The sequence below is a fragment of the Ictalurus furcatus genome, chromosome 7 (assembly GCF_023375685.1).
Source record: "Ictalurus furcatus strain D&B chromosome 7, Billie_1.0, whole genome shotgun sequence".
Lineage (NCBI taxonomy): Eukaryota > Metazoa > Chordata > Actinopteri > Siluriformes > Ictaluridae > Ictalurus > Ictalurus furcatus.
This window is the reverse complement of record NC_071261.1, coordinates 16,940,041-16,962,880: the sequence shown is the minus strand read 5'-3', so window position 1 is coordinate 16,962,880 and position 22,840 is coordinate 16,940,041. Positions and strand designations below refer to the sequence as shown.

Genomic DNA, 22,840 nt, shown 5'->3' with positions numbered 1-22,840 from the left:
TCCATCTTACTTTCCACGATCCTTAACTGGTGGGCGCACTCCTAAATGAAAGCACATTCACAACTCATCTTAGACTCATACCTGCACTCAGATCTGACAGCATCTCCTTATTCCTCTATGAATAATTGAACAGTGTCTGTGTGCATTCTCCTGAACCAATGTTCTGTTCTTTGTCTAAAACAACCTAAGAGTGAGTTGGGAATATCATCCTTCCTGTGGAGTAGCTGTGGCAGGAGACTGACGATCCGACACTGAGACAGTGGAGGCGTGTGATGGGGACGCTGGGCTGATGTGTGGGATGGAGGGTGTGAAGTGGATTGTCGACTTCAATCGGCATCATATCAACATCTTGATTCCCCCCTGAGCCCGGCGGAGCCGAGACAAGTTAAGCAGTGGCAGAGGAAGGAGTAATGAATTGGGTGGGCTTCTCTTCTGTCACAAACAGTGACTCAGATGATATGTGGGAGCAATAAAAGGATTACTCAAAGCAGAAACTCCCTCTGTGCCTGCAAACCATTCAGACAAGTTGCTCCCAAACTTTAGAATTCTAACCTCAAGTCCATACATGTAATTATAACCCTGTCTTTTTTTCATACAATACCATAACACTCATTCCAAGAGATCGCCCCTCCACCATCATTAGAAATCAAATAACCATCATTATTTAATCATCTTGTCATGTATAATGTTCAGGCTAAAATTCTAGCAGAAATGTCTGTGATCTTGTATAAGTATTCAATCTTTATGTATTAACAAACAAAAAAAGTTTATTTCCTTTCAATTAGCCAAACATTATACATAGATTTTCAAAACGTATATTCTCTGTTGTTTAAGCTCCTGCTCCTGTATTTGATGTGTTGCACATTTTCCAATTTCCAGTACACACATTTACACAAACCCTCCTAAGAAAAGGCAAGCGGTCTCCCAGTGTTCCATGTGGCTAATTTCCCATAATCACTTGTGGGCTAGACTGGCACCGCAGTGGCTCATCGCACGGCTTCAATAGAGCATAATCCAGCCTGCCGTTCCACACAGCCCGCCAACACGACGCATCAGACACATCAGCTGGCATCCCGCCTCACCCTCCGCCTGGCTTCTCCAGAATTTCTGTCCATATGATTGAGAAGGAGTGTGTCAATGCGTGCGTGTGTGTGAATATAGCAAAGTGAGATCAAAAATAGAAAAGCCATGCCTTCTGCAGAATAAGCAATTGAGTTTTTGGCTTAGATCATGCATTTGCTCAGAAAAGCCGCCTGCCAGCTGCGTCCATGCTGAGATGAAATATGTGGGTGTGTATGTATATATGTGTGTGTGTGTGTGTGTGTGTGTGTGTGTGCACATCCTGAACTGTACTGGAAGTAGTACCTGACTCCTGAAAATAAGCAAAGCAAGAGTTTGTGTAAGAGTAGAAGCTACCTCTTTGCAAGAGAAATCAGGTTTTTACAGGATGTTGATTTAGCACACACACACACACACACACACACACACACACACAAGACTGTTGATTCTAACAGCTCTGTCCTTGATCGCTGGTGTTGTGGCCTTCACAGTACAGTAGCTACATGCACAGAGGTTCCGGAGAATTTGAAGAAAACACTGGCACTGTAGATTCTGGAACACAAGTCTAGTATACAGATTATTTTCTTGTGGAAAAGTTGCATGCTCGTAGCTTTACAATGCTGTCCGTTTCTGAGATTTGTGTCACAAAGATAATAAAAATGACTCACATACAGAACTATAGTTTCTAAATCAATCAGTTAATAATTGTGCCATGAATTTAACTTACAAGTGGAACATGGTTCAAGAAGAGAAAACGACAATATGAATCTGATGCTTTGACATTTTGAGAAAATATATATTTATATTTAATTAAACAGGTATACCATATCAGAGTATACATGCCATAGACAAGATATTTGACATGAACTTAATGCTAAGAGACTGGAAAAGGAAGAAAAAAAAACCCTGCCTATCAACCCTTCACATTTATCTATTCTCTCCCAACAGAGAAAGAACAGCTCATTTTGCATTATAAGGCACATGCAGCAAAAAAGCGGAGTGCAGCCACAATCTACATTTGTAAACATTTAAATTAGTGTGTAATTAGTTGTGTGAACAGCAATACCACCACGATTTGAAACAATTTGTTTCAAATATATCTTTTGTGAATTGTCTGTGATTCAAATGTAATTTGTGCTAGGTCTGTGTGCAGCTCTTTGAAAACTGCATCATTTGTGTGATACATGTGAAGACTTCTCAAAAAAAAAAGCAAAGAAAAAAAGAAAGAAAAAGGGAGCTAAAAGAAAGAAACATACAGTTGTGCCCAAAAGTTTGCACACCCCTTGCAGAATCTGCTAAATCTTAATACTGTTAACAAAATAAGAAGGATCATAAAAATCCCATGTTGATTTTTTTTTTAGTACTGTCCTGAATAAGCTATTTCACATAACAGATGTTTACATATAGTCCACAAGACAACATAATAGCTGAATTTATAAAAAATTACCCCGTTCAAAAGTTTTCACACCCTTGATTCTTTGTTTTTTTTTGTTCTGTGATAGTTGTTCATGAGTCCCTTGTTTGTCCTGAGCAGTTAAACTACCCACTGTTCTTCAGAAAAATCCTCCAGGTCCTGCACATTCTTTACTTTTCCAGCATCTTCTGCATATTTGACCCCTTTCTAACAGTGACTATATGAAGTTGATATCCATCTTTTCACACTGAGGACAACTGAGGGACTCGTACACAACTAATACAAAAGGTGCAAACATTCACTGATGCTCCAGAAAGCAACATGATACATTAAGAGTCGGGGGGTGTAAACCTTTGAGCAGGATGATCGGTGTAAATTGTTAGTATTGCTGGACTATATGTAAACATCTGTTATGTGAAATAGCTTATTCAGGACAGTGCTAAATAAATAAAAAACATCATGGGATTTTTATGATCCTGCTTATTTTGTTAACAGTATTAACATTTAGCAGATTCTGCAAGGGGTATGCAAACTTTTGGGCACAACTGTACTACAGAAACAACAGGAAGTAGAGAAGATTGAAACTATATAGTATCAGCAACCAGGACAATATACTATATGCAACAACAGCAAGAAAACAAAAGAAAAAAATGTTCAATATTCGGTGCTGAAAGGGTTTCTTAGACTGGTTTCAAGATATAACCCCTTAACAACAACACTAAGTGTAAACACATGTAAGATACTGACAAGTACATAATTCTTGATATTGATAAGTACACACCTTATTCTTGACTCTGGCGTGATTTATGTACAGTACATGATGCAGTCTGTGATATACATGCATTTAAATAAAGCTCAGAGTGAGCACACAACTGAATCCTGTGGATCGAGGATGAATCACTGTTGCTAGTGAATTTTTTTTTGTCTAATGATGAACTTATACTCAGGAATTGTAAATTTAGCATACTATAATTCAATGGAAAGACGTGTAGAACTAAAGCAAAACACAAAAATCACTAATGCATGCTTTAGGCTGCAAGAATATTCCTGCAATCTTCAGTTGAAAGTGTAAAAGTATGTACACTTTAGTTCACTTAGACCTGGGCCCTGCATGTTCCATGTTTCATATTTGTTCTTATCTACAACGCCTGATCAAGGTCATCAACTACATATTAAGGCCTTTTGAGGGAAAACATGAAACACGCAGGGCAACATACAAGAACTAAAAACTTTTGCTTTAGAGATTTCGTTCTTGCACAAGTTCCTGTTATAAGGAACAGATATATGGTCAGTATTTAAGCCACACTCTCACTGTGACAGCTATCAGTCTCTCCTGATTGATAGTCCAGATCCCACCTTGGTGTGAGAGGTGAAGCCGGGGTTGGCATTTTGGAAATAGACGCAAGACTTGAGAGCGTCTCTTCCAACACATCTTCAGGGTCGGTAGCTGCACTTAAAATCTGTCTAAAATCATGACAGATGAAGTCTTCATGCTGGCTTTGGTTACAGATGCGCGTCGAACTGAGATGTGGAGAATAATCCGAGCTATCAGACACTGGAGAAGCCAGTGCCATTGCAGCATCTTCCCCTTCCTCCACAGTCAAGCTGCCGTCCACCTCTACAACTTCCCCCTCCTCTACGACAGGATGCTGCTTCGTGATTGGCTGCACCTCTGCAACTGGCCCCACTTCTTCATCACATAGCCGCTGCTCTGTCTGCTTCATGATTTCCAGCCCGCAAGACTGCGTCTCCTCCCCTTGCTCGGAGGTGACAGGTGTCTCCACCTCGTCTCCACCTCCATCTGGACTGGGGCGTGAGCGAGGCCACGCGTTCAGGAAGCTGTCATCGCCAGCTGCGTCCAGTTCCCATGGCAATAACCCTCCACTTCCTGTCCTGTCATCTGAACCAGTCAGGGGGACAAAGAAGATTAATGGCCCTTGTTTTATTGCCATTGCTAATGAAGAAGTACCCTACAGGCTAATGTGTGCAATGTGGTAGGATCTCAACAACTCCAAGACAGCTCTTTGTCTATATAAAATATTAGCCTTGATATAAAATTGAGACTAATAAAGTCAAGAAAATCCTATGTATTCACATGTCTACTAAGACTCAGAAAACACAAAAGCATATTTGGAATGCCTAAGTAGCCTCTCAATAGCATAAACAGATTTACGTACAGGAGTGTTTTCACACTAGCATATTAAAAACAGCGTTCTAATGTGAAGTCATCCATGTGGAGAAGCGATTGACACCCATTCTCTTGGATTACTGAGCCATGTTTAGATGCATGCAAGCAAAAGGTTAAACACTTTCACAGCTTTCTCAAGTATGAGTGAAAAGAGAAACAGCTCACAGTATGGCTGGCATCCATATTTATGGACCATCCCTTCCGCAAAGACGTCCCAAAAGTTGGTGAATGTCAGCGGGCGAGAATTTGCTAGCATTTGCAAAATGCCATGGCATTTGAGAAGGATCGGGCATTTAGCCACCACAGCGATAACAGTGTGCGTGAAGCAGAGGTGCGTTCATGGGAACACATGCAGGACGAGCTACAGCGAGTGATCAAGCTAATTATGGCTCTTTAGCATGGAGTTGAGGGCACAATTAGAGAACAGTGGTTTCAGTTACTCACAATTACACTCCCTCACCTGCAGGGGGCTGTGAATCAGTCAGCCGTTCACTGGGCACAGGCTGTAAGGGAAGGCCAAGAGACGAGGGAGGCGTGGCACGCTGATTCTCATTCAAAATAATGGCATCTTTACCTCCTGCTGAACACCAAGAGCAAGAGTGAACATAGAGTTATCATTTAGTTTCTTTAAGACAACGACACTGGCAGCATGAACGGTTCAGAATGACTGAGGGGGATTTTGTGATGGTAAGATGGGATGGACAAAAAAATGGGACTATACAGAAAAGGGGTATAGACTAATTCTGGAGGGCCATAACCCAAACTCAACCTGAGTAACCATAACATAATCCTCACTACACCTGACCCTAACCTCAACCTCACAACACCTGACCCTAACCTCAACCTCACTACACCTGACCCTAACCTCAAGCTCACTACACCCGACCCTAATCATAACCTGACTACATCCGACCCTAACCATAACCTCACTACACCCGACCCTAACCGTAACCTCACTACACCCGACCATAACCGTAACCTCACTACAACTGACACTAACCTCAACCTCAATACACCAGACCCTAACCATAACCTGACTACATCCGACCCTAACCATAACCTCACTACACCCGACCCTAACCGTGACCTCACTACACCCGACCCTAACCTCAACCTCAATACACCAGACCCTAATCAAAACCTCACAACACCTGACCCTAACCTCAACCTCACTACACCTGACCCTAACCTCAATCTCAATACACCAGACCCTAACCGTAACCGCACTACACCTCACCCTAACCATAACCTCACTACAACTGACCCTAACCTCAACCTCACTACACCTGACCCTAACCTCAACCTCATTACATCCGACCCTAACCTCAACCTCACTACACCTAACCCTAACGTCAACCTCACAATATATAACCATAACCTCAACAACCCTAACCTCAACAAAACATACTAAGCACACACACACACATACACACACACACAGAAAGAGAAAGAGGAAGTGGCTACGGACACTGACATCTGTCTTCATTAGTACTAGCTGTATGCATCACAGTCTAAAGCCATATGCTGCTCACAGGCAACTTTCCACTATAGACCCATGCCATCACAAATAGCAGTTGCCGGTGCCTACATGTTTGATCTGTCTTGAAATCAGGTTCCTTGTAACATCAACAAGAATATAAAAGATCTATATAATACAAGAAGACTACCATGTCAAGGGGGCACATCAATGTTGTGCCAAATTTGTCTTAAATTATCCAAAGTTTAAGCAGTGGGAAATATTTTAATTGCCAACAAATTCCATTTTCTGGGCAAATTAGTACATCCAAAACATACAGGTAAAGCATTTTATGCAGCAAAATATAAGTTGGTGTCACGTGTCATAGTGTGGGGTGGGGGTGTTGGTGATTGTCATATTCTGAACAAATGTTCAAAGGTGAAGGTGGCCAGCAAGGCTGTTAAAGCATCCTTAACTACATGGTAAATCTCTCTCTCCCTCTCTCTCTAACCCACAAATCCATACACAATATATGTGGTTATTATTTTTATAGTGGTGAATGAGTGATGCTAAAAGCACCATGTTCATCTCTCTTGGTTTGAAAAGGTCATTGATGTGATGTAGAAAGGCACCTCAAAACCAATTAAAAACTTGGGCTAATTTGGTATGCAGAGCAGGATGGACACTTGGCACAGCCTGCTGCGCAAAGCGGAATGGATGGATGAGTAGCTATTCCCACCTGGCAGCTGCCCATCCATCCGTTCGCTCTCTGTCTCTCCCTGTGTCTGTCATTCTCTCACACAATCACACACATACAAAAAGCAGATTGAACAGAACCCTATCTCTCGGTTTCTCTCATACACACACATAATACATATATGCACACACACACACACACCATGTTCCTCATTAAAAGTGCCTGCACTGTCCCATACAAATGTGCACCTGCCTTTCTTTTGTATGTAAACAAAGGCAGGGAAGTGAAGACACCTGTCTGAGCTCATATTTTGACATGATCGTGAGTCTGTCACTTTGTCATCGCAAACACAGCACCTAAACACAAGCTGTCACCTAAAGAGACAATAATAGGGGATGAACTGAGTGGAAAAATGGTTCACACTGTTTTACAACTGAACATTTCTATGCAGATGAATTGGCTGTATTTCTGCACTATGGGCAGGTTGTGCTCTTAATACGTAATGAAATGCTGACATTTCCCCCTCATGGTCACATTATTCCTCTATTTTCTCCCTGGCATTAACCGGTACAGGCTGTCTGTTTTCACAAGGCCACTCGCTTCTCTCCCTGCTGCATTTACCTTCGTAGGGTGAGCCACGAGCCCCTCTGTCTCGTCTACAAATTCCACTAATAACAGCACATTCCCCAAATGCGTCCGTAATGTGGGCAATCATTTTTTGTAATGGATGCTTGTCAGCTTTATGATGGTAGAAAGACAGTCTTACGACAGGCGAGTTTCGCTGGGCCTCAGTGCATCAGATTCAGACGTGGAACATGATGAAAGAACCACACTGCCCTCTGGTGGATGGAGAATGGGAGCCCTGTCCTTCAGCATGACTGTGCTTTTGTTGGTAAATGCATTAAGTGCATTAAGGCAAAAGCATAATAGGAATGGACATATTTTAAGGTACATAATCAAGTTCTCTTAAAAATGCATCATGCTTTGATAAGCTTGAGAAATCAAAAGGTACTAGTGTCAAAAACAGTTGGTTCCACAATTTTCCACAATGCTATTAAGAATACACTATATTTATTGTTAATTAATGAATTCATTCATTTTCAGCAACTGCTTTATCCTGGTCAGAGAGTTGTGGTGGAGACAAAAGCTATCCTGAGAACCCTGAGGACCCCAGTCCATCACAGAGCACCACACACACACACATACTATTTTATACCTGGGGCAATTTACACTACAATTAATATAAGTGCCTGCTACACCACCATGTCCCTCTCATCTAAATATGAGTTAACCAAAATTTACTAAAACAAAAAGAGTTGTTGCAATATCAAAGTGGCGACTGAAAGGTTTCAATTGAATAAATCAATAATCATGCATTTCAGGCTTGTTCTTCCTTTGCTTGCATGTACTGTACTTTCACTACTTTGTCAAATGTGTCATACTAAAAAACGCAGCGTGAAAACAACTAAAGAACTTCTATTCCTTACGCACCACTAAACATATCTCTACACACTTTAGGACTGTCAGTGAATCAAAACTAAAGCGGAGTCCTTTTTTTTCCAGAAGCTTTCTTTGTCACTGGGAAGATGAACACACTGAGCTATTATTAAATCATCTCTAGAACTGTAACATCGTTACCTGCGCAGAACAAATCTGCCCACTCCAACACCATTTAACACACTGGCAATGCCACTGGCCCCTATTTTCCTACAACGGAGATCAGATGCCTAAAAGCGAATGAGAATCTTTGACTTGCTGACATTTTAATTATTGACATAGTTAATCATCATGTTATAGACAAGCTAAGTGCTATATTTGTATTTATTCACTATAGATATTAAGCATGTGCTTGCACACTTATTCTTCGCTTCAAATTTACAGTACAGATCACTATGCCTAAAAAAACCCCACAAATTATTTACTAAACCTATCAGCTAATGAAGACATAGATGACTTGGATCAGGTGAGTTTGATTCAGAAAAAGGATTAATCTCTACATTAGTAGGGCTTGGGGTGTGAGCTCTGGACACACATGGAAGTCACATTAGGATGGAGTGTTTATGGGAGGTGGTTATGACAGAAATGAGCGGCAGGTTCGAGGGCAGGTGCCCAGCATCCTGCTGACACTTAATAATGAAGCAAAAGCCAGAGGGGCAGAAACATACTCCCTAATCCCACTGATATGTTGTAGGTCAGACCTTAACAAGGCAGCAAAGGAAAGGAGAGAAAACATAATAAATTTTACATCCGACTTGATTTTCATACAGCAATGCTTTGACATGCAGGCACTGCGACAGCTGGGCTGAATACAGACTAACACATATACACTCACCGGCCACTTTATTACACCTGATAATTCAAGCAACTATCCAGGCTGGTTCACACTCACAGGGCAGCCACGGTAACTTAAATAACCCCTCTTTGCACCCATGTAGAGCAGAAAAGCATCTCAGAACTTGCAACACGGCGAGTGTTGAGGCAGATGGGCTACAACAACAGAAGACTACATCGGGTTCCACTCCTGTCAGCCGCCAACAGTTGAAGATTGGAAAAGCATTATCTGGTCTGGTGAATCTTGATTTCTACTGCTGCGACATGCAATGCTAGATCCAGAATTTGAAGTCCACAGCATGAATCCATGGAGCCAACGTGCCTTGTGTCAACAGTTCCACCACAGTGGTGGTGGTATAATGGTGTGAGGAATGTTTCATTGGCACACATTGGGCCCGTTAATACCAATCCAGCATCGTTTGAATGCCACAACTTATCTGATAAGTACTGATGCTTACAACATGCATCCCAACAATTTACCCATTGTATAATGGCTACTTCCAGTACAATAAGTCTTCTCAAACTGGTTCAACAAAAATAATGAGTTCAGTGTACTTCAGTGGCCTTCTGCAGTCCAGATCTGAATCTCATAGAGCACCGTTGGGATGTGGTAGAACAAGAGATGAAAAGATCAAGAGATGAAAGTGCAGCTGGAAAATCTGTAGCAATTACTGTATGCAATCATGTCAGCATGGAGAAGAATCTCAAAGGAATTTTCCCAAGCCTTGTGGAATCTATGCCATCACGAACTTCAGCTGTATTAGCATGGTGTCCCTAATAAAGTGGCCAGTGAGTGTAGTTTGACTGTTTTTCACCCAGCTGTTAAAGTTTTAGATAGACAGTAACAGTTCTAAATATGCTGAGCAAGATACAGCCATACATATTACTTAACAGTGCGTATATTCATTCCTAGTACTGTGGCCTCAGATCGCCACAAGCACATACATTAATAAATGTGTGTGGGTGTATGGTGTTTTACTTAACAGATATAGCAACAAAAATATAAGATGAAATGAGTATAAAACTGCAATTAACAGCCATGTGATAGTAGTGTACCTTAATGTAGATCACTGAGTGACAATTAGCAAATAGCCAGAAGCAGAACACTGACCTGGTAAACTCCAAAGCCCAGATACCTCCAGAGTCTTCAATTTCTTCTCAAGTTCAGCAACTCGGTTCCCCAGAATCCTGTTAATGAAACATCAACACCAAAGCTGGAACTGTCAGTCTCTAGACATCCATGCAACCAAAACAACCATACAGCTGCATTAAGCATTTTTAAGTGTGATCTCAGTCCAGAAATACTGTACTGTGCAAAAGTCTTAGGCACCCTCATTTTTAATACAAATGTTTATATTATGACATCTGCATTATGGAGTCTGTAAAATAAAATAAAAAAATTTAGATTTGCAAACATTACTTTTTCCAATAAACTGGTTCATATTTCAATACACCACTTTTCAGACAAAAAAAAACAAAACATAATGAAGGCTGTCAGGTTTTAGCTGCTAAAAATGCAAGTGTGATAGTCAAAGTGTCCAGAAGAACCGTGACAGATTCTCCAACATGCTCAGAATTAGCAGCCAATTTCCTTATAGAAGTGTACAAAGTGTTCCTGAAACTACTGATAGAGTTTTAAAACACGGTTGCCACACCAAATATGGACTTTGTTTACTTATTACTGTTTATTGATTACTTATGCAGAAAAATGTCATTTCATTATTTTTGAAGGCATCTTTGCTTCACAGCATTGCCTAGCATGTCTTTTACAGCAACACTTTTGCAAAGTACTGTATGTGCATGTGAAAATTAAGAGATTATAGGTTAAATATAGCAACAAAACACACACACACACACACACACACACACACACACACACACACACACACACACACACACACACACCTGTTAGTTTGGCGTTGGTGCTGAATAACCATGTTCTTTTCATGAATTGTTTCCAGCAGAGCCATGGCCAGAGACTTCAGGTCAGAGAGAGACTGAGGCGTGACTGGAAGACCACATCCATTATCCTCCGACAATAAATCTTGCACTGCAGTGAAACGTGGTTTGTTTGTGGTGTGCGAAAGTGAATATGAGCCAAGAAAGAAAGACAGAAGACAGAAGAGAGCAATCTGATATTTAAAAAAAAACAACACTGAATTAATTCACTAATTCTTCACATCTTTCATTTTTAGCATTGAAATATTCAGTTCTGAGCTACTGTCCAGTTACCCTGTTTGGCAGAGAGCACACCAGTAAGTGCACTAGTGCTAGATTTGCCACTTGTTTTTGAGTTCTTTCTCCGGTCCAGGGCATTCTGTAAACAAAAATACATATGTACAGATGCAGCTTCCTAAACGAATATGTTCTGTTTCCATTAAAAGCATAACCTTCTTCTTTAAAACAATTCATTTTAATTCATACCTTGTATTTCATTATGTTTGTTTTCAGCAGACTGACTTCTTCTTGAACTTGTTTCATCCTCTCATGCAAATATCTGGAGTTAAATGAGACATGGCAATGTGAAGTACTAAGAAGAATTCAATTTGAAGAAAAAACAACATTAAGTTAGTGCAAGTATTTGTCTAGAACATACAGTGTCCCCCAGAATTATTAGAGAAATTATTCTACAATTTAACATTTCCATTCAAACAATAGAAAATATTTTGGGTTCTAGTAAAAATCATTCTACTTAGAACTACTATTTTATACATATACATACATACATACATACATACATACATACATACATATATATATATATATATATATATATATATATATATATATATATATAGGATTTTAACTAGTATTACTGGCAACAAGAATGAATATTTTAAGTAAATAAAGTATAAATTGTAATTCTTGAAAAACTTGTATTATATATCATTTGCTCTCAATCCCTAGGAACGCTAATTATGTCCTTTAACCATGTCGGTTGCACGCATGTAAAATTCCTCTGACATCCATTACCATGGGGGCAAAAAACAAGGAACTTATGTTAACAGATGAGTGCCGACCTACACAAATCAGGTAAAGTATATATATATATATGCGTAAGAAGGTAAGAATACCATCCATCCATCTTCTACCGCTTACTCCTTTTCAGGGTCACGGGGAACCTGGAGCCTATCCCAGAGAGCATCAGGCACAAAGTGGGGTACACCCTGGACAGGGTGCCAGTCCATCGCAGGGCACAATCACATACACACTCACACACCCATTCATACACTACGGACACTTTAGATACGCCAATCAGCCTACCATGCATGTCTTTGGACTGGGGGAGGAAACCGGAGTACCCGGAGGAAACTCCGCACACACATGACCCTGGTGGGACTTGAACCCCAGACCCTGGAGGTTTGAGGTGAACCACTAAGCCACCGTGCACCCGGTAAGAATACCATTAAGCACAATTAGTGCCATAACTAATTAGAATCATGTGTTGTGGTGTGATGAGGCCAAAATCAAAATGTTTGGTCATGCACACCATCAGAAGGTTTAGTGACAAATGGAGACTTCATACAAGGAAAAGCACCTGATAGCTACTGTAAAATATCGTGTTGGTTCAGTGAGAATTTGGAGCTGTTTTGTGGTTGGTGGTTTGGGGGCTCTTGATAATGAAATGACATTTCAGCCTAAAACCTGCTTTGAACAAAAGGGTGGTGAGCCAAAGTTTAATTTTAATTTTGAATCAACACAGCAATGTTGAAGAAACACAAAATCAATGTTTGCAATGACCATCTCAGTCTCCAGATTTGAAGCCTGCTGTGGTCTGAATTCAACATGCACAAACCATAGAATATAATGAAATTTAAATGTTCTGAATGGAGGAATGGAGGAACCTTAAAGCAACTATAGCATGTCCCAAAAATCTCCATACATAGGGGAAAAGAACACTTTTTTTAGCTAAAAGTCTTCCAAAATTTTTTATACACATTATACACAACACTGCTGCCAAACTTATTAACAAATTCTAAATGACTGGAAGCGTTGCGGACCAACCGAGAAGTAAACGTTCACGAGCATCCACTGATGAAGGCACAACCGACAAGGTACTGAGATACATAGTCCCCTATGTATGGAGACTTTTGGGACACCCTGTATTTCAACATTTAAATTTTCTCGTTTGCCATTTAAATATTTGGTTCTGGGTTTCGGAATCGCATTTATAAATTATAAACCCATTCTACATGCACTTGCTCACATATTATTTTGTTTGCCGAGGCTGAATCATAGTGAAATGAATAATTGTGGTTTGTTTGCTATTTTTTGGTATGGCCCAGCTTCACAGAATACATAATCAAAACCAAAAGCAAAAAAAAAATAATATTGCTGAGGGGTATTGAAGCTGAAAATGTACTCTATTATTTATTGCTCAGAACACAGTGACAGAAAATGTAAACAATCTTTCTGCAAGTGTTTACAGAAAATCACAGAAAGCACAAAGAATATAGGACCTGTGCTAAATACATAATAAAATGATTCTATAAATAATTAGTTTAAAAAGATTCTGTGAAGCATATTCATCACTTCGTTTCTTATTTTTTTCTTCTAGTTATTGTGCTCTGTCCTTTGGCTCAGTTTGCTTCACACATGCCAGTTTTTAGTCAACACCCATGTGCTGTGTTCTCACCTGCCCAAACAAATTGCACTGACAGACTAAATGCTGTCTATGTGGCGTGTCCTTAAAGCTCTGTTCCAGTGTCTGGTCCCATCAAAAAAATTAAATAATAATAATAATAATAATAATAATAATAATAATAATAATAATAAAGATTGAACATGACGGTACTATTAAATCACTAAACGGCTTCACTATAACAAGCTAGAACTAAATTCCTTGTAAATTAATGTTTAGCCTGGGTCATTATAGCAATTGTAACTGTTGAAGGTTTATAACATAACTAGCTGTAGCTAAATAAAGCACTGCCTAACCTGTTTTCCATGCAAAGAGCATCCACATCCACAATGCGCTGTCCTCCACCACCCAATACATGGTTGAGCTCGAGGTTCAGACGATCAGCTTTCTCCTTGTATACAGTCCTTTCTGCCTTCACATCCTCCAATTCATCACTCACTGCCTTCAGGCTGTTCTCCAGCTCTTCTCTCTGAAACAGGGATAATATTGCACTCATGTCAGACACTGTCAGTATTGCTTCAATACTGTTCTAATTTTATTATACAGCACTGTCAGCCTTGTTACATTTGGATCATCAAGTCCCCTGATGTACAGCTTGATTATCAGTCCCAATTAATAAGTAATGCTATTACACCTCTCAGCACTCATGAAGTGTGACAGTAGGAGAAGTTCTGAGGTAATGTCATGTTACATATAATTGTGCTACACTCTAATTTACTACATTAGCATTACTACACTTGATGCTGTCCCATCCTGATGAAGAATGTTTCCAAGAAGTTATCTTGGATTTGAAACACAGGAGCTAAAAGCACCCTTTAGATGAAAGGCTGAAATAACATAGTTTCCTAAAACCCAGAAACGAGTTAGCATTTTAGCACTTCCGGGTCCATCGTCCCGAATTCAATGGGGTTTTTGGATGTGTTTTTGGTTTATTCTATGGCATAAAATACACCGGTAATACCCCACTCGTGATTTTTGTTAAGCTTTTATATGTCTTGAAAAAGACGGTTGTTAACAAATGGCTAAATGGGACTAAAGAGGTTATTGGGGACATTAAACCTCATCACTCCGAACAGGAAAACTCATCTACTACAGCGTTGGTATGTTTATACTCGCACTCTTATAAACTATTCCAGCTTGTAGATTTATCAATTTATAGTATTTTCCATTTGTAGTGTTTTGGTTAAATAAAGATTGAAGGAGTTGTTGGACACTTACTGGTGGTGACGTTGAAGTCATGTGACCGTGATGCACTTTGTTCATAGCCTAACTTTAGCTTTTTACTTCTGCTGATTGTATGTAGGCTTCAAAATTCATAAAAGTTGTGCTCATTTGTGAAAATTATCTTGATGAGCAAAATAAGAATCATAAACTTTTGTTGGTCACAGAGCTTATTTTCTGCAATAATCCAAAAGCCAATGGAAAAATCCTACTGGATTGTTGTTGTGGGAATGAGGGTGATGCTAACTTCTGGGTTGGCTTACAAAAATACATCGTCCCTGCAGAACTCGATTTATTCTGTTATATTCCGAATTCAAATCATAATTCACAGTAGTGCTGGCCTTGAATTCATCTTTCTAGGCATCAGCGACTCTTTACCTGCAATCCTGCTTCCTCCAACTGCCTGACTAGATCCTCACGCTCATGGGCTGGGAAGTGCCTGACCCCAACTTCATCATCACCAAGCCTCTGTTTAGTGATCGTCATTCTCAAAAGCTGTAGAATGGAAAAAAAGCAGAAATGTCACATAAGAACAGAAAGCTCTATACTTGCATTTTTACAGCGGATGGTGCAGCTCAGCAAATTAACCATGATCCTGCATTTTGTCACCATTTCCATCACCACACAAACCATACCATCCCCAAGTAACTGATTGTTGTTTTTTTCAAGAGTACCATGAGAACCAAGCTGGAACATAGCTAAAACATATTGCACACCATCAACTGGTCAAACACAATCATCACACAATTGTCCTGATGACTTCTCTGGATTATAATCACTTTTCTTCTGGATAGCAATCTTCAGTAGTGTAGTAACGGTCTACCAAAAATTATTCCTCTTCTCAAAAGTCAGTAGATTTTCTGGTACATTTAAGATGACACATCACAGTTGAATGTTTCTGATTTATTTTTATTTGCCCACTGTAATGTTTTCTTAATACTTTTTGGTTTAACTTCTAGTTAGGGCAAATCAAGAATAGCTTTCTATTCGTTTATCTACATCATGAGTATAACATAATGAAGCTGTGAACCCTAGTGCTTAGTGTTCTATATGCACAGTGTAGAACACCAATCGAGTCTCAGTGATGTAAAATACAAGACTCCATGTTTTTGTTGTAGTTTTAACAACCTTATATAAAGTTTGTGCTCTAGTTGCATTTTTAGTGATTAAAGCACAAATAGCTGTGTTTGAGTGTGTCTTGTTTGCTAGAAAAATATAATAAGGGTGTGTGTGTGTGTGTTTACCTTGTTGTCACCCTGAGCCTCAGTTAGTCTCTGAGTCAGCTCCTTCACTTCTTCTGCTAACTGCTTACTCCTGTCCCGTGAATCCCTCAACAGCTGGGCCAAATTTACCTGAGAGAGATTGAGAGAGAGAGAAAGAATATATTGTGTAAGTGGAATATTATAGACCTGTGATAAGTAAGGAATAAAACATGACAGTGTGCGCTGTTATAGAAAAATAATCACAGCTGGTGTCTGTTACAGTCTTTGCCCCAAAGTTGATTATTTTCCTATAACAGCATGTCTAGAAGTGTGTTATTCCACTTACGCCACAGCAATTTGCCAATGATTGCAATTTTTATTTATTAATAAATGAAACGTCATACTTTTAATCCATTTATAGTGACATTTAATGTTGTGGAACAAACATAAAAAAGTTACTTCCTGTTATCCTGTTTTGTTAAAACAGCTATAAGCATAATCCCTTCACTAACCTCTTTCTTTATGTCTCTTGAAGTTAATAAGGCAAACAAAATATGCAGCTAGTAATGTTTCCAAGAAACCTTCCAAAACAGTGAAACAAACATCTCCTCACGTGATTCATGTGATTTACCTTGCAGCTGGCACTACTGTCAGCGCTGAGGTTATAGAAAAGTAATCAACCAATTAGGGATGCACCGAATGTTCGGCAACCGAAATTATAAGTGAAAGGGCCGAATAAATTTGACCGAACAATGACGTGTTTGATGACGCAACAAAATAGCCTAGCAACCAGAGTGAGACGCGCGAATGGCACGACCTCGATGAGGGGGCGCACGCATGCACGAGCTATGTGCACAAGCTACATGCTCTTCGTATGTTTACTGTGGACACGTGCGTTTGTTTTGTTTCTGTCACGTCACGAGACGTAAGGGAGTAGAGTATGGAAGCCGGTAAAGACGTATTTATTTAAGGGCAGGCAGACAAATCCAAATCGTAATCCAAAAAATGTAATCAAGACAGGCAAAGGGTCGGGCGATCGGCAAACAGGCATAAACAGGGCAAAGCAGGAATCAAAGTCGCGGTCACAGAAAACAGGGTCACAACACAAAACAAGAAACATGAACTAGTGCTATGGACTGGGAGCGGAAAAACCAGCGGGGACTAAATGAACTAATCTATAGTTTAAACAAACTAAATCTATCAAGGAACATAACATTAACAACGTATCTAACTATACTATATCTACTATAATACTCCGCGAGGTGTACAGGGACGCGAGTGGTATATATCCCCAATATAATCAGCCGTATAGAACCGAATAGAACCATTTTTTGCACTTTTTAATGCACTTTTTTGTTGTAGGCTACAGAGTGTTCCATTCTTTCAGCAGTCAGTTATAGGCCTAACATAGGCTATTCAAGGGGGGCTCAAAGATGACCACATAAAAATATTTTTATTTTACTCATTTATTTATTTAAAGTTGTATTGTGCCTTGTTGGTAGCCTATGCCTGCTGGAATGGAAAAAAAATGTTCAGTGTTAAATAAATATTTTGAAATTGTAGTTTTTGTAGTTGATTTTTTTCTTTGAAAAGCAAGACAAAATAGTAAAAAGCACATTTTGACTATTTAATTTATGCAATGGTGAAAAAAAGGCAAAATGAATGGAAAAAACGTGTTCAGTATTCGGCCTTCGGCCAAGTTTATCATTATATTCGGCTTCGGACAAGAATTTTCATTTCGGTGCATCCCTACAACCAATCAGATCAGAGTATTGAACAGTGCTTTGTTGTAACTGCACTTTTACCTACACAACATGGCTTTTGCTTTTTTTTCCTACACATCACAAATGTCTTTCAGCATTAATCATTTCCTTTATTTTGTTTTACCTGCAACTTGTGATTTGGACAAACAAAGAACTGTACATCATTGAAACACAGGTAATCAGTCTGTCTAGAGCAGGCATGTCCAATCTTATCCGGAAAGGGCCGTTGTATGTGCAGTTTTTCTTTCCAACCAAGCAGGAGCCACACCTGATTCCACCTGTTTAATCAGTTGATCTTGGCTTTCAGTAGACTCAGGTGTGGCTTCTGCTTGGTTGGAATGAAAACCTGCATCCACATTGGCCCTTTCCGGATAAGATTGGACACCCCTGCTCTGTAGTATTCAAATTTATTGTATCACAGGTTTGGTATTATTCCCTGCAGTATTGCAGGCCCACTGACCTGTAGAGCATCAAGTGTTTCCTGCTTCCAGCACAATACACGCAGCTCATCATATAATAATTGATTTAGGTGTGTTTGCGACTGGAATTGAGAAACCCTGTCCTACTGAAACTGCTCTGATGGTTATATTGATCAGAGACCCACCTGGTTGCGTTTCTCTGGTGGTAACGTAGGATCTCCATCCTGGAATACAGAGTACAAGCGTAAGCAAAGCTAACAGTACAGTTCTAGCAACATGTGTCATTCATTACTTTAATGTTAGATAAGATTTCAGAGAATAATGTCTTCAACATAAACTTTGCAAAAAGTCAGCTGTAGTAAGCATGCTTCACAGGACGCACAATAAGTTCTCTGTATTTTTTCTTCAGGCCCTGATGTCTCTCACGCAGCTGATTGGCCATCAGCTTGTACTGGTCTCTTTCCTGCTGGCATGTGTCTAACTCTTTGGACAGAATCAGCAGAGCCTCCTTCTTACTGTCCAGCTTACGCTTGCATATCAGAAACTGGAAATAAAAACAAACAAATCAAATTTATTCAGGTGCATTTATGTGTTTAGCAATAAGGTTAACATTCTTACTTTTTGTCATTCACAGCAGCAAATTCACCCAAGAATCTTATTTATATCTAATATTACAGATATTAACTATTAACTATCCTGCAGATATTTAACTACACATATAACACTGAGTTCAGGCTCAATTTTAATTTGACACTCCTGGAAAAGTAAATATTCCTCTTTGTTTGAGGGGAGGAGATAAGACTCAACCTGTTTCATTTTCTTAGTGAAGTACTTCCTGCTTGCGTAAAGCCATTCTGGGTTACAAATGGATTACCAGGACAGCAAACACGACAAAAATCAATTACAGACAAAATACAAATACAAAGACAAAGCGCAAAGTTTGATGCCTCACACCAAATGAACAAATGCTGTGATCTACTGCATTTGATGTCTGAACAGCATGTACTTGCAAGGTCATTAGAACTAAGACCACTGCACAGGTTTTTACACATGTGGCTATTGGACATTGTTGATTTCATCTCGAATGGAATTGACTCTAGACATTGGTTGACCCTTTCCACTTTTATCCCACACCTCCATGAAATGAAACTAATCTCAAAGTAGATGTCAGAACATAACTACATTTGCAGCATGATGTGGACTAAAATACTACAGTAGGGCCACTAAAACCAAAATGGTCCATTACACACACATGGTAGCATTCAACCTTTTTTGCACAAATTCTCTGAAACCTTTAAAAAGTGGCATATTTTATTTGAGCAGCTTTTGGCCCAGAATTCACTTGACATAACTATGTGTGGAATAAAACATGACAGGGTGTGTGGTTATAGGAAATTAGACAACGGTCAGTTCCAGCCATGCAAACTGACTGGTTGAAAAATGTTCTTGCTGGCACTATTTTCACCAACTCTGTATTTACTGTGACCATAGGTTGTTAAGCAACAGCGATGGTAGCATTACTGCACTTGAGGAATGTAAAAAAAAAGAGAAAAAAAACAGGTCATGTGACCTGCTGAGGTCACTATTTGTCATTTAGTGTGTTAGAAAAATTTCTCTCTGATGCTGTCAGGAAACCTGCATCAAGTTTACACCAAACTTCCAAAAGACTGGACTCAAATCCCTTTTGCACAGAGGTTGGAACAATGACAATGAGTTTAAGTTTGTAAAGCAGTGCAGTGTTTAGAATCTGATTATAATCTCAGTTGACCTTTTTCTAACAACGATGATAACAAGAATAGCTGTTATGCACATGCGCCAGCTAGTGAAGCTTCCAGAATAGCCATGAGTTCACAGGCTCGACGTAATCTATTTATTCACCAAATAATAATAGTTACTTTGTTGCATAGCAACAAGCCACGTTTGATGAAACTACTTTTTTTGTGATGGATGAAATAACTAGTATGAAACATCGATATTTACAGGTTTTTGTTATTTTTTTCTTTACTACTTTTCTTTCATTTGTAGCCTGTACTATAAAAGCAATAAAACGCACGTGGTTATTCTGTTAATTACAATAACATCACACCTTCTTCAGCTGTTCCCATGACAAAATCAAAGTAGTGATGTTCATGCTAACACAATTCCTTTTGCCAATTATTGCTTAATTATACTACAGCAATTTGCCAATAATTGCATTTTTAAAAATTCATTAAAGAATGCTGTTATACTTTTTATCCATTTATAGTTACATTGTGGGGGCATGGTGGCTTAGTGGTTAGCACGTTTGCCCCGGGATTGGGGGTTCAAACCTGCCGCTGCCCTGTGTGTGTGGAGTTTGCATGTTTTCCCCATGATTCGGGGGTTTCCTCCGGGTACTCCGGTTTATGCGTGGAAGGCTGACTGGCATTTCCAAATGGTCCGTAGTGTATAAATGTGTGTGTGATTGAGCCCTGCGATGGGTTGGCACCCTGTCCAGGGTGTCCCCTGCCTTGTGCCCCGAGTTCCCTGAGATGGACTCCAGGCTCCCCGTGACCCTGTGTAGGATAAGCAGTATGCAAAATAAATGGATGCATATTTACACTGTTGATTATTTTCCTGTAACGGCAGATCCCGTCATGCTTTATTTGAGACATAACTAACTACCGTGTGCCTAAAAACTGTCATACTTGTTCACTAATCATCTGCACAGAAAATGTAGATGCACATTTTCTGTGCAATATTCTTTTTTTTTTTGTTACTTACAGCCCAATAATTATACTTCTGTACATAGGAAATTTGTGTTATATATTAACAGTGCTGTTTGTGTCCTTGTCCTTGTTATCTTGTTGTAATGTCTATAAGTGAGAGTTCATCAACCCAGTGAAATTCCTTGTATAGCCTACATAAGTGTACTTGTCCAATAAAACAGGATACTGATCCTTATTCTAATACTCTAAGTCAGGGTCTGGCGTTTTAATCACATCTGGAAAAGAAACACAAGGAATTTCTTATTCTCCCTCGATTGATTAATATATATATATATATATATATATATATATATATATATATACACATACATATATATATATATATATATATTGCAGCAAAGCATTAGTTAAATAAAAATAAAAAAACACATGGAAAGCAAAGGTGTAAGATGGAAAAGCATAAAAGTGGCACAAGACCAACTGTAAACACAGTGAATCAACATACTTAACGTCCTTGTCTAATCCAACTGTATGATGTATGACGCCATCGTAAGGGTTATCATATCTATACCCGTTTAATATACAATGTGGAATGGATACTGCATAATAAATTAATAATATGTATCAAAAGTTGCGCATGAAAACAGCTGGCTGCGACGTGTATCCTGTTCCATATGTTACATGATAACACAGCACACTAATCACTCACCTCGCTCACTAATCCCTGCCAGTCACTTTCACTTCTTGTAGAAGAGTTCATTGTGGCAGCATTTACCGTCAGCTGATTAATACATCTTTCATTTGATCTATTAGCCAGCATCATGCAGCAACACCGAAAACGCACCTTACTATTTATTTATTTATTTCGTTTTGGGGGGGAAGTTCCGCCCTCTAGCCGCTATTTACCGACTGTAACGATTAGCAGCCAATCGGATTGCTAGCTTTTGTCACATGATAGGACTCGTCTCCCCCCCCAACCTGAGCCTGAGCTACTGACGGGAACTCCAGCTCCTTTCTGTACGGATGGGCGATACCACTTTCCAAACAAATACCGAGTAATGTCAAATTTCTGATACCAATACGCTGAAAAGGCTTCTAATATAGAGGGTTTGCACTGACGTCACTTTCGCCCGGACTGAGGGCAAAACATCCAGCAAAATGGCTGGTTTTAATAGAAGCTGTGAAAACGCTAGTATAACTACCAATTATCAGTTTAAATTAAAGGCAGTTGGACTCGACAGTGACCCTTACAACTTACCCAAGAACCTGTGGTTCATGAACATTGGCATGTGGCCAGAAATCGATCTTCCTGACATTTATATTTACCTGAAGCCTGAAAGCATACAATAGCCTTGACGCTTGGTCCTTCAAGGCAGGATTTCTTGGAGAAATTACAAGAACACCAATAAACATTCTGGTTGTATGTACAATTATTTTTATTTTATTTTATTCTATCTGGTTTGTTTGTAGCTAACTCTGCTTCCACTTATCAACGTTATAAATTTGTGAAGGTAAAACAGTCAGAGAATGAATGTACCCCCATTATTCATCAATGGATATAGGCAGCGTGTAAAAAGAAATGTGTAGCAAATTATTCATCATTGTACAACATGAATACCACATGGCAAAATAACTTACACTTACACTGATCCACTTAGTGAAAAAAGGACTGAATGTATTTTGGCACTCTTTAAAAAGATAGCTCTGAATTCTTGTTGAATCTGTTAGCACAGTCGATCACACAACAACTTTTTCCCATTT

The 22,840-nt window shown here is 39.4% G+C and overlaps 1 protein-coding gene across 3 annotated transcripts; it reads right to left on the bottom strand.

The window, feature by feature from the left end:
* Positions 1-646: 646 nt before the first annotated feature.
* On the bottom strand, positions 647-22,062 carry ccdc149a (coiled-coil domain containing 149a). Of its 3 annotated transcripts, none has more exons than XM_053628981.1 (12): positions 21,789-22,062; positions 18,775-18,936; positions 18,578-18,616; positions 16,253-16,360; positions 15,387-15,503; positions 14,084-14,256; positions 11,570-11,642; positions 11,378-11,462; positions 11,051-11,195; positions 10,257-10,333; positions 5,122-5,241; positions 647-1,107 (listed from the first exon to the last, which is right to left on the bottom strand). In XM_053628981.1, exons 1-12 carry the CDS (start codon positions 21,900-21,902, stop codon positions 1,079-1,081), a joined length of 1,242 nt encoding a protein of 413 aa, XP_053484956.1. In that variant the 5' UTR covers positions 21,903-22,062; the 3' UTR covers positions 647-1,078. The 3 variants fall into 3 exon arrangements, with proteins under 3 accessions (XP_053484956.1, XP_053484954.1, XP_053484955.1); XM_053628979.1 differs by lacking the exon at positions 647-1,107 and adding an exon at positions 1,585-4,373; XM_053628980.1 differs by lacking the exon at positions 647-1,107 and adding an exon at positions 1,585-4,373 and having other exon boundaries at positions 5,122-5,238.
* Between the last annotated feature and the right edge of the window lie 778 nt (positions 22,063-22,840).

Excerpts from the sequence above, each read along its gene's own strand:
- ccdc149a (XM_053628979.1), bottom strand. The coding sequence starts at position 21,902 with ATGATGCTGGCTAATAGATCAAATGAAAGATGTATTAATCAGCTGACG. Across the intron at positions 11,643-14,083 it reads GCTCTTTGCATGGAAAACAG|ATATTTGCATGAGAGGATGA; the intron begins GTTAGGCAGTGC and ends ATTTAACTCCAG. Across the intron at positions 11,463-11,569 it reads CAAACATAATGAAATACAAG|AATGCCCTGGACCGGAGAAA; the intron begins GTATGAATTAAA and ends TTTTGTTTACAG.